Source organism: Piliocolobus tephrosceles, chromosome 6, assembly GCF_002776525.5.
Source record: "Piliocolobus tephrosceles isolate RC106 chromosome 6, ASM277652v3, whole genome shotgun sequence".
Classification (NCBI taxonomy): Eukaryota; Metazoa; Chordata; class Mammalia; order Primates; family Cercopithecidae; genus Piliocolobus; species Piliocolobus tephrosceles.
In genome coordinates this window covers 119,853,147-119,871,243 of record NC_045439.1, presented here as the reverse complement: position 1 = coordinate 119,871,243, position 18,097 = coordinate 119,853,147, and the positions used below count along the sequence as shown (strand labels likewise).

At 32.0% G+C, this 18,097-nt stretch overlaps 1 protein-coding gene across 12 annotated transcripts in view; it reads right to left on the bottom strand.

Moving 5' to 3' along the window:
- The window catches only part of NOVA1 (NOVA alternative splicing regulator 1), a 152,124-nt gene that overhangs the window by 18,326 nt on the left and 115,701 nt on the right, over nucleotides 1-18,097 (bottom strand). For 7 of the 12 annotated variants that reach the window (XM_031935717.1, XM_023227372.3, XM_031935714.1 and 4 more), the window contains one exon: nucleotides 10,867-10,938. The exons of 4 other annotated variants lie outside the window; for them this stretch is intronic. In XM_031935717.1, the coding sequence (XP_031791577.1) occupies nucleotides 10,867-10,938 (72 nt within the window). Of the gene's footprint in view, nucleotides 1-8,707; nucleotides 9,080-10,866; nucleotides 10,939-18,097 lie in introns of those variants that run through there. One more of the 12 variants, XM_023227374.2, reaches the window with a different exon arrangement.

Sequence of the window (18,097 nt, the reverse complement as noted above, 5' to 3'; positions counted from 1 at the left end):
TTTCTTCAATCTGAAAGTCTTAGGCTTTTCATAAACTTAAAAAGGCCTTCAGATAAAATCACACTTTTAAAAGGGATTTTGGGAGGTCACATAACCTGGTATTTACTAAATACTGTGTTGTAGTACTAACCTGAAAATATTAATGGTGTGCTGCTTTCAGTGGTATTGTTAACTTGCCCTAAGGGAGATTCGATTCCCATCACTGGTATGGATAATAGACTATCTACACTACAGCACACTAGCAAACTCAGAAGTCTGCAACAGAATGAATATGGGTAGGAAGCACTTATTTAATCATATCGATAATTTTTGGCAAGAGTATTGCTAAACGACCTTAAAAACTCCTAATGTAGGCTGGGTTTGGTGACTCATGCCTGTAATCCGAGCACTTTGGGAGGCTGAGGCGGGCAGATCACCCGAGGTCGGGAGTTCAAGACCAGCCTGACCAACAGCCAACTAACATCTCTACTAAAAAACAAAACAAAACAAAACAAAAAGCAAAATACAAAATTAGCCAGGCATGGTGGCTCATGCCTGTCATCCCAGCTACTCAGAAGGCTGAGGCAGGAGAATCTCTTGAACCTGGGAGGGGGAGGTTGAGGTGAGTCGAGATTGTGTCATTGCACTCCAGCCTGGGCAACAAGAGTGAAACTCCATCTCAAAAAACAAAAACAAAAACACCCCCAAAACTCCTAATGTAATCTGCATATAAAAATCTCTAAGAGAACCTCTATTTAGTAATAGTCGAAGGTATTAAGCTAAGGTTAATTTATTATCAAAAAAAAGATTTTTCTTTTTGTAAATTCAGTGTGCCCTGAGTCTACAGTATTTATAAAGTCTACAGTAGTATACAATAATGTCCCAGGCCTTCACATTCACTAATTATATCTAAAAGGATAATCATCCTTTGTATAATAAACTTCATAGATTTAAATTGTATTAAGTAGTAAATCCTAACTAATCTCAATGCTGAAACTAATCCCTATCCGTCAATTTTTGTATGAATTTAGTATTTTTCAAATCACAAAGTGTGTATGTTGTTTCATGGTAAAGTCTTGATGAATTAACACTTGAAAAAAAGGGACAGTGTCACATAGTACACAATTATCAATTTATTATAAACTAATGTGCTCTTATCATATAAGTGTTTCCCAAACATTTCAAGAAGCTTCATGAAATATTTATCTGACTGTTCAAATATAGATGCAAAATCTCATAATAGGTCTATTAATTAATAATCTACATAGGTAATTTTGATATAAAGCTAGGGTTGAGTATTTTTCATGTTTTAACTCTTAAAGGATAAATAAAAATATTACATATATTATGCAATCATTTGATTTGGCATAACTTTAAAATATGAAGCAACTGCCACTCCCTTTGCCAGTCAGTGCTTCCTCTAGGCCTGAAGCCTCTCCCCAGTGAGCCTTCTTGACCTCAATAAAGCATCAAAAGAGTAGGAAATCAAGAAGCCAAGTAGCTTAAATGCACATGTAATGTCAAAGACAACCAGTTTTCCCCTTGGGAAATTACTGCTTTATCTTCTTTAAAACCTTGCATATGCCACAACTGAAGTAAGGATTTTTTTTTTTCCATTCTCTTTTGTATCCTCTGTTACATTTTAAAAACAAAGTAGAGATATAAGAAGTAAAATGTAGTAATTTTCATATTCCTTGTCATCACTCTAATAATACATGAACAAAGTTTTTTGACTATTAAAGATAGGGCCAAATGTTTCTTAGCAACTTAATTTTCTTCATATTGTATGACACTACTCTAGGCTAGTTTATGCAGATCTAACTCAGCATTTTAAATAGTTTCACCACATACTATTCTGCAGTATCAGAATTTATTTAATCACTCTCCAGTGATTAAGGGTGAAATTGCTTCCCAACTTTTATCACACATACATTCTTGTATTTGTTTCTATGTATTGGTGCAGTAAGTTTTACAGGATAGATCTCAAAAGCTGTAATGTTGTAGCATTTCTTACATCAACATTGTTATGAGCATGTTTATTTCTTGTATCTTTGCCAGCACTTTAGATTTATACACACACACACACATCTTGCATTTCTGATATGTGTATTATACACAAACATAAAGTTTTGTCTATCTGATTTAAAATAGTGCAATTGTGTGATGTTGATTCCAATTTCCCTGATAACTGGTGAGGTTAAACATGTTTTTATATCTGTATTGTACATTTCCATTCCCTCCTCTGTAAATTGCCTTTTCATTTTTATATTGGGTTTTCATATGAACCTAGGAGTTCTTTGTATAGCCGAGATACTAATTAATTGTCATGTGTTCAACATATTTTTTGTTTTCTTTTGCTTATTAATGATGTATTCTGCTATACCAAAAATAATAACTGTTTATCTACCCAAATCTGGTAGCGTTTTCTTTTATGTTTTGGATTTCCTTCTTGCTTAAGTCATCCTTGATTTCGTACACCATAATTTCAAATAGTCTTACAGTTTTAATCTTGAATGCATTGAGATTTATTTCTGCACATCGTCTGCGGTGGAAATTTATTTTCTTTCAGGTGGACAGTCAATATACCAGCACCATTTATAAAATAAAACATTCTTTTTAATAATGAATTAAAATTACACATATATTACTCTGGACCAGACAGTGTTCTAAATATTTCTCACGCATTCGTTCATTAAAAAGTCATGACAACTCTGCGAGGTAGGTATCCACATTTTACAATGAGAAAACACGCATGGCGAAATAAAAAATGTGGCCTCACACATTATAAACTTCGGACGTAACAAAGATTTGATTGGAAGCCAGGTATTATGGCTCAAGACCACAGTTCTCCAAATCCTTAGATCACACTGTTTTTCTTTATCATACATTAAGTTCCCATATATAGTCATGTGCTGCATAGTGACATTTTCATCAACGGCAGGCCACATATATGGTGGTCCCATGAGATTATAATGGAGCTGCAAAGTTCCTACTGCCTAGTGATGTAGTAGCCAAAACATTATCTTTTCTATGTTTAGATATCTTTAGATATACAAATACCACTGTTACAATTGCTTGCGGTATTCAGTACAGTAACATGCTGTATAGGATTGTAGCCTAGGAGCAACAGGCTGTGTATTGTAATAGGCTATATCATCTAGGTTCATGTAAATACACTCTATGATGTTCACACAACAATATCGCTTATGATACTTTTCTCAGAACATATCCGTGATGCATGACTTTACTTGGATCTATTTCAGAAATATCTATGTACTTCATTTATCAATTGCATCTATTTGTATGTCACTTTTATTGTGACACATTTATAGTAAATTTTAATGCTGGGTGATCTCAATATTACTAGTTTCTTGATAATTCTTTTAAAAATGGGAATATGATGAAAATTGTAACATGTTTATATTTTAATTTTAAAAGGATTGATATTTCTATATTAAATCTTCCCCACAAAAATTATAATAAGGCTATCCATTTATTAAGGGAGTGTTTCATGCCCTTATATAAAAATTGTATATTATTTAATATGATTCAGTGTTTTTGATTCAATTTATTTCTAGGAATGTTTGCAATTTTGATATGTATATGATACATACCAGGTTGAGCCACAGGAAATTACAATCAAATATCAGCAATTTCATAACTCTCATCCTAATGATAAGCAAAGCACATAAAATCTAATATACATAACAAAGTCAATAAGTTCATTAAAAATGGATGTCATTATATTTCTAGGACCTTCTTATATATTTCTGATGAACATTATCTTGATATCACACAAACACAATACACTACTCACACACATATGCTGAAAGAAATAAAAATTAATTTTTCTTTTTCGAGATGGAGTCTAGCCCTGTTGCCCAGGCTGGAGTGCAATGGCGTGATCTCAGCTCACTGGAACCTCCGCCTCCCGGGTTCAAGCAATTCTCCTGCCTCAGCCTCCTGAGTAGCTGGGATTACAGGCGTGCACTGCCACACCCAGCTCATTTTTTGTATGTTTAGTAGAGACAAGGTTTCACCATGTTGGCCAGGCTGGTCTTGAACTCTTGACTTCAAGTGATCCACCTGCCTCGGCCTCCCAAAGTGCTGGGATTACAGGCGTGAGCCACTGCACCCGGCCCTAATTTTTATATTTTGTTGGAGAATTATGATAATATTTGTATTTGAGACAAGTGCCCAACTGGTTTTCAAATTGTGCTCTGAATACTGTAAGGCATAAAATAGATGTCAAGCTAAGAAGGCTATGTTCTTTTAGCTTAACCTCTTTATTCAACTAAAATTATCCTTTTCTAGTTGGTTTATATTTTCAGAGAGAATTCTATGCAAAATTTCATTTCAAATATTGTAAAAAAACAAAGAATTTTAGAACATATAGACTTGTAAGTCTATTCTTTCAACTAATGCTAGTCATTCAACAAATATTTACTGAGGACCTATTATGTCCCAGGCTAGTGCTTCACATACATCAGAGAATAAAACAGAAAAAGTCCCTATCCTCATGCAATTTAGTTTACTCGGAGAGTAAGAAACACAGTACACAATAAACATGATAAGAAGCCAAGTATTCAGTATTCATGAGGGAATGGAAAAAAGCTTAAAAAACAGCAAGACAAAGGGAATCAGGAGTGTGGTGGGAAGGGGGAGGCCAGGTTGCCATATAAGGAGGTCAGGTAAGTCCTATGGAGAAGGTGAATTTTGAACAGATTAGAAAGTTATGAAGATGTTAGCCAAGCAGATCTCTATGATAAGAAAATTTCATGCAGAGAAAAGCAAGAGAAAAATACTGAGGTGAGGTTATGCCTGATGTCTGCAAGGGACAACAAATGTCAACGTGGTTGGGGCAACATAAGTGAGGAGGCGAGTGGCAGGAAATAGAGATAGTGTGGCAAAGGACTTTTCTTATAAGTTAACTAAGGTCATTTTGGAGATGTTGACTTTTATCCAGTGAAATGGTAAACTATTTCAGGTGGCAGTAAAGAAATAAAAAGCTGACTTATTTTTAAAGGAACAGGTTAGGGGTAGTTTTTTGACTTACTGCATTTAAGATGTCAATTAGGTATGTAAGTGGAAAGACTCAGTGGGGAACTGGACATAGTCTGGAGTTTCACTTTGAGATCTGGTGATCACAAGTTCTGTGGGGCCTGAAGCATATACATCTTTGGGAAAACAAAATTTAAAATTCTGAACATAAAATTAGGTAATAAGTCTGCACATGTGAGGAATAATAAAGATTAAGCTTCTTTAGTTCATGGTTGCTATGGTTTGAATGTTTTTGTCCATTCCAAAATTCATGTGTTGGAAACTTAATCCTCAATGCAACAGTTTTGGGAGGTGGGGCCTTTTGGGAGGTGTTTAAGTCATGAGGACTTGATTAATAACACTACAAAATGAGCTTTCAGGAGTGAGTTTTCTCTCTTCTGCTCTTCAGCCATGTAGGAACACAGTGTTCATCCCCTTTTTGTACTTCTGTCTTCTGCAATTTCAAGACACAGCAAGAAAGCCCTCATCAGATGCCAGTGCCTTGATCTTGGACTTCCCAGCCTTCAGAGCTGTGAGAAAAAATGTTCTGTTCTTTATAAATTACCATCACAGGTATTCTCTTACATCAGCACAAAATGGACTAAGGTAACAGTACATTTGTCCCACAACAGAGACATAAATTTTGCAGATGTCAGCATATAAAAGCCAAGGTAATAGAGAAAGACAAAGAATTAAGACTCAGAAGAATTCCCAAGTATTGAGACTTGGAGCACTTCATCAAGTATATAGAAATAAGAGAATAAACTAGCAAAGGATTCTGAGAAGAAGCAAAGTGGAACCATGCAGGAGGAAAACCAAAAGTGTGTAGTATCCTGGAAGCCAAGTAAAGAAAGTATACCAAGGAGGTGGAAGAGATAAATTTTAAAAAATATTGTTGGTAGGTAAAGTAATATGTAGACTAAGAACAGACTACTGGAATTAGCAAAGTGCTCATCATTGATGTCCTTGGCAAAGAGTTTTGGTGGAATGGGGGAGGCAAAAATTTGACCGAAGTGGATTTAAGAATGGGAATACCAACACTGGGAAATAGAGTAGAGGTAACACTTTCGTAAGTTTTACTACAAAGGAGTAGAAGAAACAGGGCATTAGCTGGTGGGGGAAGTGACATAAAGAAAGTTTTGTTTGGCTTTCTAAGATGACAGAAAAAACAGTTGCACACTGATGGGGATGATTCTGTAGAGAGCAAAAACTTGACAGAAAAAGGAGAGAGAAGGTAGAATTGATGAAGGAAAGTTCTTGAGTAAAGGAAGAATGTTTAATGGACAACTGAAATGAATGGTTTTAGACAAGAGCAGGGAAAATCTACCTATAGTAACTGATGAGAAGGCAGACTATGTGGGTATAAATGCTGCTTCATTAAGTAGTTGTTGGTATGAGTTTGTGGAAGTTCACTTTTGACTGCTTCAGTTTTCTCAGTGAAGTAGGAAAGCAAGTAAAGTCATTAGCTGGGAGAGTATAAAAAACAAGAAACATTGTGGGGGTTGTGGTAGGGACAATTCCGGGAAAACTTCCATGATCTCTACCCACTGGCGTTACAACCTGTACTATCTTCTCCCCTTGAGTGTGAGTAGGACACATGCTTTACTTCTCACTATAAGAATATGGAAAAAATGATGCAATGTCATTAGCATGATTAAATTATGTTGTAGGGTAAAGGAGGTAAGAAAGTTACTTCTGTGATTTGGTTCAATATATAAGACTCCATTTTTGCTGGCATACAATGGACAGAGATTCTCCTAATGGCCTTGCATGAAGCAAACAGCCAAGTTTTGAAGGCCCTGTGGAGAGGGTCATGTGGCAGGCAACTGTGGGTGGCCTCTAGAATCTGAGAATTGCCTGTAGCCAACAGCCAGTTATAAGTTGTGGCCCTCAGTAAAACAGGTTAAAAAAAAAAAAAACCTCACAAAAACTGAACACTGCCAACAACCTGGATGAACAGGGAAGCATATTAGTCAAACCTATAGAAGAGAATGCAGCCCAGCTGACACTGATTGCAGCTCTGTGAGGTCACAAGCAAAGGGCTCAGCCTGCCTGGCTTAAGTCATGCCTGGGCTCTTGACCTACAGAAATTATAAGAATATAAATGTGTGCTGCTTAAGCCACTAAGTTTGTGGTAATTTGTTTTACAGCAATAGAAAATTACTACAGTATTGAAAAGAGAGGAGAACTTGTGAAATAGTCATCTAGAGAATAAGAAAGTCAATGAGCTTATGAATGACAGAATTAAGAATCTAGTTGTGACTTGTGGTCATGAATTTAAAGTGAGACCAATTATTTTTATTTTTATTTTTCTGCAGCCACAGTAAGGGTACTATATATGAGCTACCTATTTTCATGTGTTTTACACATTTTGATAAATGCCTATAATTTCAAACTTATCAGTAAATAAACAAATGTTTATAAACACATATTTCTGAAATCATTCTTTTATTCTTTTCATGAAATTTCAGAAAAATCCCAGGAGATCTAACAAGAAGGAGTAAGATTAAAACCAAAATTTAATTTTTGGTACCACTGATTAACAAAACCATTTTGTTGAATCTTACTGGAGTGACTGAGTAACTTAGTATTAATAACTTAGAACTGATTGAACACTACTGATTCTGTTTAAGTTTTATTTGAAAGTTTAAACACGTTGTTTTAAAGAATTTGATCTATTTACTATATCTTTATATCTGCTTTGTATTTAAAATTCCATATGTAGAAAAATATCAAACTTGTACCTTACAATATACAAAACGTGTACAGAACAAGTTGTAAAATTGTTTGTTCTTACAACTTTTCTTCTTCAGTAGGGGAAGAAGAGCAATTTTATGTACTTTTAGGCAACAAGTAACTGAGAACTCTTTCTAGAAAATAATTGTAAAGTAGTTTAAAGCAGACAGGTTTTAATTACAGAATTATTTTAGACTTGAAAAAACAGCCAATACTAATACTAGAATCTTTCCAAAGGCAAAACTCTAAAGCTTTAATAAGCCATTTGCTTTATTATTTACTATGTTAAACAATAATCTTTTTCACTTGACAGATAAGAAATTAAACATAACCTAACATTTATATGATGCTTGTTACATTCAAGACACTGTTCTAAGAAGAGGTAACTGTTCTTCACTTCTTATGACAACCCTATGAGGCGATATTATTTGAATTTCACTGATGTGAAAACTGAGAATTAAGTTAACACACAAGACTGGAGAGCAGTGGCATGATCATGGCTCACTGCAGCCTTGAACTCCTGGGCTCAAGCACTCCTTCTGCCTCAGCCTCCAGGTAGCTAGGATTATAGGCAAGTGCCACTGTGACCAGTTAATTTTCAAAATGCATACATTTTTAGAGACAGGGTCTTGGCTATGTTGCCCAGGATGGTCTAAAACTCCTGGCCTCAAGTGATTCTCCTGCCTCGGCCTTTCAAGTGTTGAAATTACAGGTGTGAGCCACCATGCCATCATTTTATGACTTCTCATATAACAGTCTTTCAGTTTTAAGGAGGAAATTATTATAGGACAACACTGTAGTCAGAGTATGTCAGTCTGACCTATGGAAACGTGTTAAGGGGTCTCAAGGTTAATAAAGTAAAATTCGGTATGTACTGAAACATGTCATCATTTTTAAAAGAATAAAAAGTATTTTTAAATATTGGAAATGCAGATCAAACTTACTCCTTGAATAGTTTTCTGTGTTTTTTATTTTTGGTTTTCTGAATATTGACAATCTATTAGTTCTTTGTATTACAAATAGCTTAAGATGATCATATTAGAACCTATTTTCTTATCTTGTTTATACACTTTCAGATATGTTAGTATAGCAAAGCTATATTAATTGGGACTGTTGACAAGAAACAAATGAACAACAAAAAACACATTTCCTTCTGCCCTACCACATGATTAGAATCTACTGGAAAATACTGTTGGGGAAAAAATAATTACAAACTATTAATAATATGAAAGATTGATGATTACAATTCTTTCAATGAATTACAGATTTTGTTTTGTTCTTTCTCTTATATCTTGCTTCATGATATCCAGGAGATATTATGCTTCTTTGTACAAGAACAGAAGAAAACAGAGTATAAGTAACAATATAACAGAGTATAGTGGACAGAATATAAAATTACAAATGACTTATTTCAAAATAGCAAAACTTAGATTTGGCAAGCACTTTATCTAGAGGGTAAAAATACAATATTAGTAAACTTAAATATATGATTAGCCTTTTACGAAACCATTTTATAAAGATTCACATGCTCTTATAAGACTAAATGAAAGAAAATACAAATTTAGCTTCAAAGGCAAAACTATTAAGGAGATTTTCTCTTCTAGATCCAGGGTTTTTTACCTTGAGAAAAATCGTTCGTTTTATTTTTATTGTGGTTGTGTTTGTCATGTTTACATTTGGAAAAGACAGAATGATAAAGTACAAAAGAAATATTAAAAACACAAAATCAGTTGTTTTCATAAAAGGTTTTCATACCATACAATTAAAACTCAGTAAAAGATAAGGTATATAGAGTAAAAATGTAAGTATACTTTTAAACTTCATGCATTTGTAATACAAGCTTGATTGTCACTTTATGTAGTACCATTTCCTTCAAAGAGAAGTGTTGGTTTTTACCACGGGAGATGTGTACTTTACTAACCAATTTATTGGACCTAAAAATGTTTGCATTATAAAATACTTTTGTTTGAAGGGAACGCTATTGCATAAAATGAAAATCAAACCTGTAGTATAAAATATAATCCTAAATATTAGTTTTGCTTCCAGTTATTATATTTAAATCTTCCTTCAGGTTGCAAAAGTATTAGGATCAACAAATCAGCAAAATAGTTCTGATAGTCTTATATTAGATAATACGCAAAAACCACATTTAATATATTTAGCAAATATAGCTCAAAGTTAATAATTTGTTAGTCAACTATATGAAAAATATATTAATCAGATAAGCTTTTATTTAATATTTAAATAATCCCATAAAGCCTTTTATTATTAAAAAAGCAAAAATATTAAAGAAAATAACATTTCTCACCTAAATGAAGCTCAACTCAGACAAAATAAAAGTGTTTAATAATTTTAATAATTATATTATTCAACATTTGTCAAATTAAAGTACAGTATGACTCTGAATTACACAAATATTTTAGATAATCTTCTTATATTTGTTAAAAATAACCACATTTTTGAAGAATGACCTACAAATAGTACCAAAACAACCATAAATCAAACTAATAAAATATATTCTACTTGCAAAGTTTGTCAGTCGAGCAATGAAAATGCTTAGAATTTTCTCCTGAGTTGTTAAACATTAAAATTACCACAAATACCAATTTTCAGTTTCTTTTAGATTGCTAGAAATGCTTTTCATCAATAGGTGCAAGTTGTTTACATAATAAGGCATGTCTCAAATAAAAAGCAAATAAAATTGCGTTCACTTTTAAAGATATACCTTTGCTCAATTTATACATTTATTTTTTACATATATGATATCCTTAACTTACATATGAAAAATTCTAGGAAGATACAATAAGGGAAATTAAAAATACCAATTCAATAAATAGCCTTCAGAGCTCCATTATGTAGTCACAATTTTAGGAAAAATAATAAAAAATTATAGTAGTTTAATATCTGAATATAGTATTTGTAATCTAAAATTAGAAATGCATATAAAATTTTAGAAATAATTGATTTTTCTTTCTTAGGTTATTTGGAATCTGATTATGGTGCATATATGTGAATGAACGAATAAATCCTTAACCCACCATTATCTTTTTCTCCAGTTTGCAGGCAATCACCCGTGAAAAGTATGGTGTAGATGACAGGATGATACTGTACCTGATTAGCTCTGGAGGTGGTCATGGGATCAGATGGAGAGGACTTGGTGGTAGTTGGGGAAGATGGCAATGTCTGGGAAACAAAGCAGTTCAGGAGCAAATCAACCTTTATAAGCCTTAAACTGATTATTTAAATAAAACAAAATAAAATAAAATGTAATATAACGAGAACAAAATCCTATGAACAAATTTTTCTCCTATTCATTTGAATTTAATGGATTTTAACATCAATTAAGTAACTAATGCATGTAAACATGCATGCATAAGCATGTAAAAATAAATTCATGACTTGAAATCATGATGGTGACTGATAAAAATTCACATGAGTACTAAAAGTATCCTGATCATATTCATGAATAGTAGTTTCATTTCTTTCCCTCTTGTTTTCTTGGGGGAAAAGAGATGTAAAAAAAAAAAAAAAAAAAAAAAAAAAAAAATTCAAGAAGTTCAATGAATAAAACCAAAAGAGTCACTTTCCTATCAATGAATACAGTCAGAGATTTGAAGAAGTGGTGAAATGAAGTTTACTTTGGCATAAAATTATCCACCTACTTAATATGTTGAACATCACCAACAAGTTGATTCCACATGAATTTAGGGATCCATACTTAAAAGCAATTAAATGTGAAGTTCTGAGTTCTTAATATCACATTATCTTCTAAAATATTAATTTTTAATAAATTTAAGGCCCGTCTGAAAATGTAAACATTAACCTCATATTAATAAACAGGTAACTAATAGCATTCTAACAAATTATCATAATATTTTTATCATTTATCCTAAAGAGTAAATTTAATATAGAGGAAGAGTATAATATAGCATCATCAGCTGTGTTAAAAATAAACACAAAAATGTTAGGAATCATATTTATTGTTCACTTCTAAACATATATACTTACTATATACATAATGTTATAGAAGGTCATCTACACATGTTGAACAATTCATTAAGATATTTTAAAAAGTTCTTATGTCTAACAGAAAAACCTTAAAAGTGTAAGATGTTAAGAATGTTTTTAAGTGTCATATGTTCACTAAGCAAAATAGCATTGCTTATGTTATATCCTCAATAGATAATATTTCTAAGTAGGTGAAATGGGATATGTTTTTATATTAAAGATACAATTGTATATGGGTATTATGTTTTACATTATATTAATATATATTTGTCAAAGTTACTCAGATATGAGCAAAAGCATAACTTTAAAGGTTCAGCAGTGTCAGGAAAAGCAGATGAAATTACCTGAAGTCATATTTTTGCATTTAACATTTCAAAAGTTGTAATTTGGGTACAATAAAGCCATTAAGAGTAAAAAAAAAAAAAAAAGAATAAGAAATTAGCAGGCTTCTGGTTAATTCACTGCCCTCCAGTAACAAAATACTACTGGTTCTAACATCATACCATGCTTTATATAGTCCACTCCTCAAATAATTCCGATTCTTCTAAAGTTAAAACCTAAATACTTCTAGGAAGGCTACAACTAATAGTGAGTCAAACCAAGATTTTTACCAAATCATATAAAAAAAAGGGGTAGGAGAACTATAGTAATCAGTAAATCCTCAAAATTTTAAGAAGTTTTACATCTTTTATTTTCTATTTTTGTTTTTTATAATTAATTCTTGCTCTTTCTCAAGAGAGATTTCATTTTCAATAATTAAAAAAATTCCCTAGTATTTTGTTTTCCATGCAATACTATGCTAAGACATGTGCTAAGGACTCCACGCTAAGATTTGTTCTATGAATTGAATAGTAAAGGTTTTATTTTTCTACCATTGGTTACAACTGTTACTACAGAGGATACCTGGGAGGAGTTAACATACATGTAAAAATCTGTTCTGTACTAATCTCAGATGAATAATGAGTCTGGTGACTAAGTATGTGTTAAATAAATCTAGAGATCATTTCTCCCAATATAGTTTAGAATTCATGTTGATTAACCTACAGAAGCATGATTCATGGTGTTGAGCTCTTCTATTTCCATTAGAATTACTGTCTAATGGAAAACCATTCTGAAGCACTATAGGTTTCATACGACATCCACCTTGTCTTGGATACAAATTCTCAACAAGGTCTTAATTGCAAAGAACTATGTAGAAAAAGTTTAATTGCAAATTAAACTTTTAATTGAAATTAAAATTTAATATCAAATCACTCAGAATTTGTAATTACTTAGATTAATATGATTTGTCAATTTTAATGCCTTTCTGTTTGGCATATATATAAAATATTGGACATGTATTATTAATTAATACAATTTACATTCATCTAAATTGTCCTTAATAATTGTGATGCTGCTTCTTTTCAACAGGAATAAAATCAATGATTTTAAATTTCTAGATAATATCAATGTGCTTAAGATAATTAAAATTTTGGTTGGTAAACATAATCTGTTAAGAGGTTACATTTTAATATATTTAATAAACAAGTAAAAATTATGCAAGTTTGGGTTTCAAATTATAAGACTGTTGAAATGTTACAGTAAGTTGTCTCTATATTTTCTTACTTTAAATTCTTAAAATAATGAAAATGTAATGAAATAAAGATGCGACGAGTTTTCCAGCTATTATTCATATAAATACTTTTAAGCACAAAAGGACCCCAGCTTTATAAATTCAATTTATAACAATCAAAATATTCTGGAAAGTTTCATTTCAGTTGATCGTTTTTTATACTAGGAGAAAAAGTGTTCTCATAAACAGCTAAATGTAAATATACTAAAGTAATACTTGTAAAAGATTATTAAATTAATGGAACAGGTGTGATAGTTGTTCTCAACCATATAGATAAAACCATACAGATTTCTTATAAAACAAAAATCCATTAAGAAATATTTCAATGTACATTTGTACATTCAATAAATGTACAAATTTTTTATTTTCTTAATATTTTATTTTCTTCTTCTTATTATTATGCTATATAGACAGGGTCTCACTTTGTTGCCCAGGCTGGTCTCAAACTCCTGGCTTCAAGCAATCCTCTGCCTTGGCCTCCTAAAGTGCTGAGATTACTGGCAAGAGCAACTGCTCCTAGCCTGTTTCCTTAACATTTTATAAGCAAATTATTTACATTAATTTACTGTGCAGAGTTAAAGCTTAGTGGTTTAATGTTAAATATCCTTTAGTAAAATTTCTGATATACATCATGAAGATGTAATTAATTGAATATTCACATAACATTATATATTGATGTATTAATTAGAACAAAGTACACATTCCTATGAAATTTTTTATCTACATTTTTCAAATAATGAATGTGAAGGACAGAGTCATTTCTTAGCGTCATTTTTTCTTTCAAATGGAAAAACATAATATGTATTTTATCTACATTACTTGTATGGCTGTTGAATAATTCTTTAGACATTGAAGGGTGAAAATACTTATTACAGAAAAATTACTAACAATTTTAAAACTGTGGATCTTTTGGAATAAAGTATTTTTAAAAATCAAGAATTTAACAGTAGGTACTTAATTAAATGTAGACATAACTGGGCTTTTGGAAATAAGTACAAGATTATTACAAATTATGAGATGAATTCTTGTTAACAAATGATAGTTTTGCTGGGCCAGATAATATTATTATTAATAAACACTGTAATAAACAGAGCTTGCTTTCAAGCAAGTCTGCAGTAATAGACTGTCAAGAACCTATGATATTTATAGGCAAAGTGAAAACAGCAGAGAACAAATCTCCATTGCAATTCAAAATCTATTACTAGTGAAGTAACATTACTGAAGTAATCACCTTCCCAAACCCCTATTTTGTGTTGTTAAATAAATCTGTATACTGTATCATTTGTATACGTACTGTACCAAAATGAATAAAATATTTAAACATGTAACTGTCATCTTTAGTGTTTAATTTCTGACAAATATCCTCCTTTTTTTCCAACAAGCGAACTGTCTTCCAGCACCCAAACTAGTCAATTCACAGTTCTCTTTTTCCTATGAATAGCTGTACCTACAAGCACTCTAAGAGTCTGTCAGGATTTTTAGTGCAAGAGAGAACAAACTGCATAAGTGACTTCCTTTTATTCCCCCACAATCTTACAGATAAATTAAAAGGGCTCTTTAGGAAAATGTTTGGCAAATCTGTATTCCATAGGATGTCCTTTGACTGGACAACAAAGGTTTTTCATTATCTGGCTCCATACTATCTATCTAACATTAATTCCCTCTCAACTGCAACATAAATGTCCCACTTCTGCCAATACAGTCTCCTTACTATTCAACAAATATGATACCCTTCACCCCAAATTCATATCGTTTCACCTTCCTAAAATAAATGTTTTTCTTTCTTCTCCTCTAATTAGGCTATTCCTATACATTCTTCAAGGTCCAGTCAAGTTTTCGTCTATTTACAAGACTAATAACTGTCAGTCTGGCCTGTATTTCTTTCACATGGCTCTGATTTTTTTTTTTTTTTTTTTTTAAGAGATGGAGCTTCGTTCTTGTTGCCCAGGCTGGAGTGCAATGGCATGATCTCGGATCACTGCAACTTCCGCCTACCGGGTTCAAGCGATTCTCTCACCACAGCCTCCCCAGCAGCTGGGACCACAGGCATGCGCCACCATACCCGGCTAATTTTGTATTTTCAGTAGAGATGGGGTTTCTCCACGTTGGTCAGGTTGGTCTCAAACTTCCGACCTCAGGTGATCTGCCTGCCTCAGTCTCCCAAAGTGCTGGAATCACAAGCGTGAGCCACAGCACCTGGCCACGCCTCTGAATTTTTATAGCATATTGTATACATTATAGTTTTGGTATATTAATACAATTTCAATTTTTTTTTTTTTTTCTTTTGAGACGGAGCTTTGCTCTTGTAGCCCAGGCTGGAGTAAAATGGCACGATCTTGGCTCACTGCAAGCTCCGCCTCCCGGGTTCAAGCCATTCTCCTGCCTCAGCCTCCCGAGTAGCTGGGACTACAGGCACCCGCCACCACGCCCGGTTAATTTTTTGTATTTTTAGTAGATACGGGGTTTCACCGTGTTAGCCAGGATGGTCTCGATCTCCTGACCTCGTGATCCGCCCGCCTCGGCCACCCAAAGTGCTGAGATTACAGGCGTGAGCCACCTCAATCAGCCTACAATTTTAATTTTTATAAGTTATTTTAAGTATTTATCTCACAAACTGGTCTGCAAGAGCAAGGGCTACAATTTAGTATATTTTGCTACTTACTAAGAAAGCATTTAGTAAATTCATAATTATTCATGTCCATGAATAATGAACAAACAAATTAACAAGTGCTATTTTTGTCAATTTATCATGATAACAGTAAAATTCTTTGGGTTAAATGAAATATTTTTGATATCTTACTTTGATTTTTTTTAAATACAAGAGAATTCTTTAAATGTCCATAACCACTTCTTCCCTGATGTAGCTTTTAGAAAAAAATACATATATGAATTAAGAATTAAATATTCCACAAGATCTAATATATCAAGTTATATATAAGGCTGTTGTGCTAAATTTCCTTATTCTAGTATATGAAAGACCTGAGAGACCAGTAGGCACTACTTTCCAAAGAAATTATACTTGTCTGAGAACCCACTCAGTAAATAAGGGCAGTTTTCAACTGGGTAAAACACCTGGTTCATTCAATTTACTTAGTTTAAAACATACATAAGCAACATACAAAATATATTTTAATCTATTCTATTGCAAAATGATTTTAGACATAATTATTTTATACTGAATAACAGCGTAATTTTTCAGAAGTAAAATTAAGGTCATTTAAATTTACATACTTGTTATTTAGAGAATAATCCAGCAAAGAGTACTACATTGGTAAAACTGGATACCTAGAAAGTCAAGAGAATCTCAAACTTACAGCAAAAGGTCTGACTGATTTATAGTATTTTGGAAATACATTTCACTGCTTTACTTGATTTTCAAGTAAAAATTTCAACTTTTATAATATAAAGAAAATATGTAAGTGTTAAATACAATGTCCTATTAGAGTTAGTGTTGTCTTTTTAATAAATCCTTTTAAATGATACACTGTCACATACATCATTGATTACATGAAAATATTAAATAACCAATAATACTTTTAATTCTGTGAATACCTACAAGGCTTACAAATGGATGCAAATACACAAACATCAATAAATCATTATTATTTTTATACTTATCTTGAATTTAAATAACATTATCCAAAAAGGCAAATAAAAATAAAGCAAATATTTTAAAATTCTAGTCTTCATAAATCTATACTGGCACTGGATATATGATAGCCTGCAAATCTCATACTGCCATATAGAAAATTGGAATTGTAACAATGATTCATAGACCATTATTTGGTGGTATGAGATATTTGTTCTTATAAAAAATAATAATTCATATCAGTATCCTGAACATATTGTCAATGGTATCATACTACTAAATTTTATGTTTTACTTAGAAAAAAAAATCAAGATATTGGCTTCTATCCCTAAATGTTTGAATTTTCTCAAAGAAATTACAAAAGAAAAGGAGAAACTTATAGGCTGGATTAAGGCAGAAAGCCAATAGACCTTATACTTCAGTGCTTATTCTGTAAACTCTTAGCCCCAGGTGATTTTAACCCAAGTCTTTAACTATACTTCTACTTTTAAGCTCTGGATAAAGTCACAGTATTACTTTCAAGAATTCAGTCTTCAAACTATTCTTTGTATTCACTGGCAGTAAAAAAAAAAATAAACACAACTATAAATGGCTGTAAAAAATAAAATATCCACTGATATTTACAGCTTTAAAATATTTATATTCTCCCATGTATACATTAAGGGATACTTCCTTTAAGACTTATGAAGGGTATAAACTGAACCATTTGACATTGACAACGAGTATAATATGAACACTTTTGTATAGAATAACAACTACCTACTCATGATTTAAACATAAAGGGATTTTTTTAAAAAAAGTAATTAGTATAAAATTAGACATTAGTCTATAATTTGAAAATATATTACCTAATTATCAATTTCTATGTTTATATTATTCAATATTATATTTATCTATATATTGCTAAAATTGTAAGATTCATAACGCTGTTCAGTATAAGAATACTTTTTAAATTCAGAAACATGAAATTAATAAGACTTTGAGCTACATTTCAAATTTATTACAATGAACATGAGTATTCTGTAAATTAAATATTCTGTGAATTAATGAAGAGTAATACATTTGTTTTGAAGTCATAGTCTGTGATAGTAAAATTAAGTCACAAATTAAGATACTAATTATAAAAGGGCAAA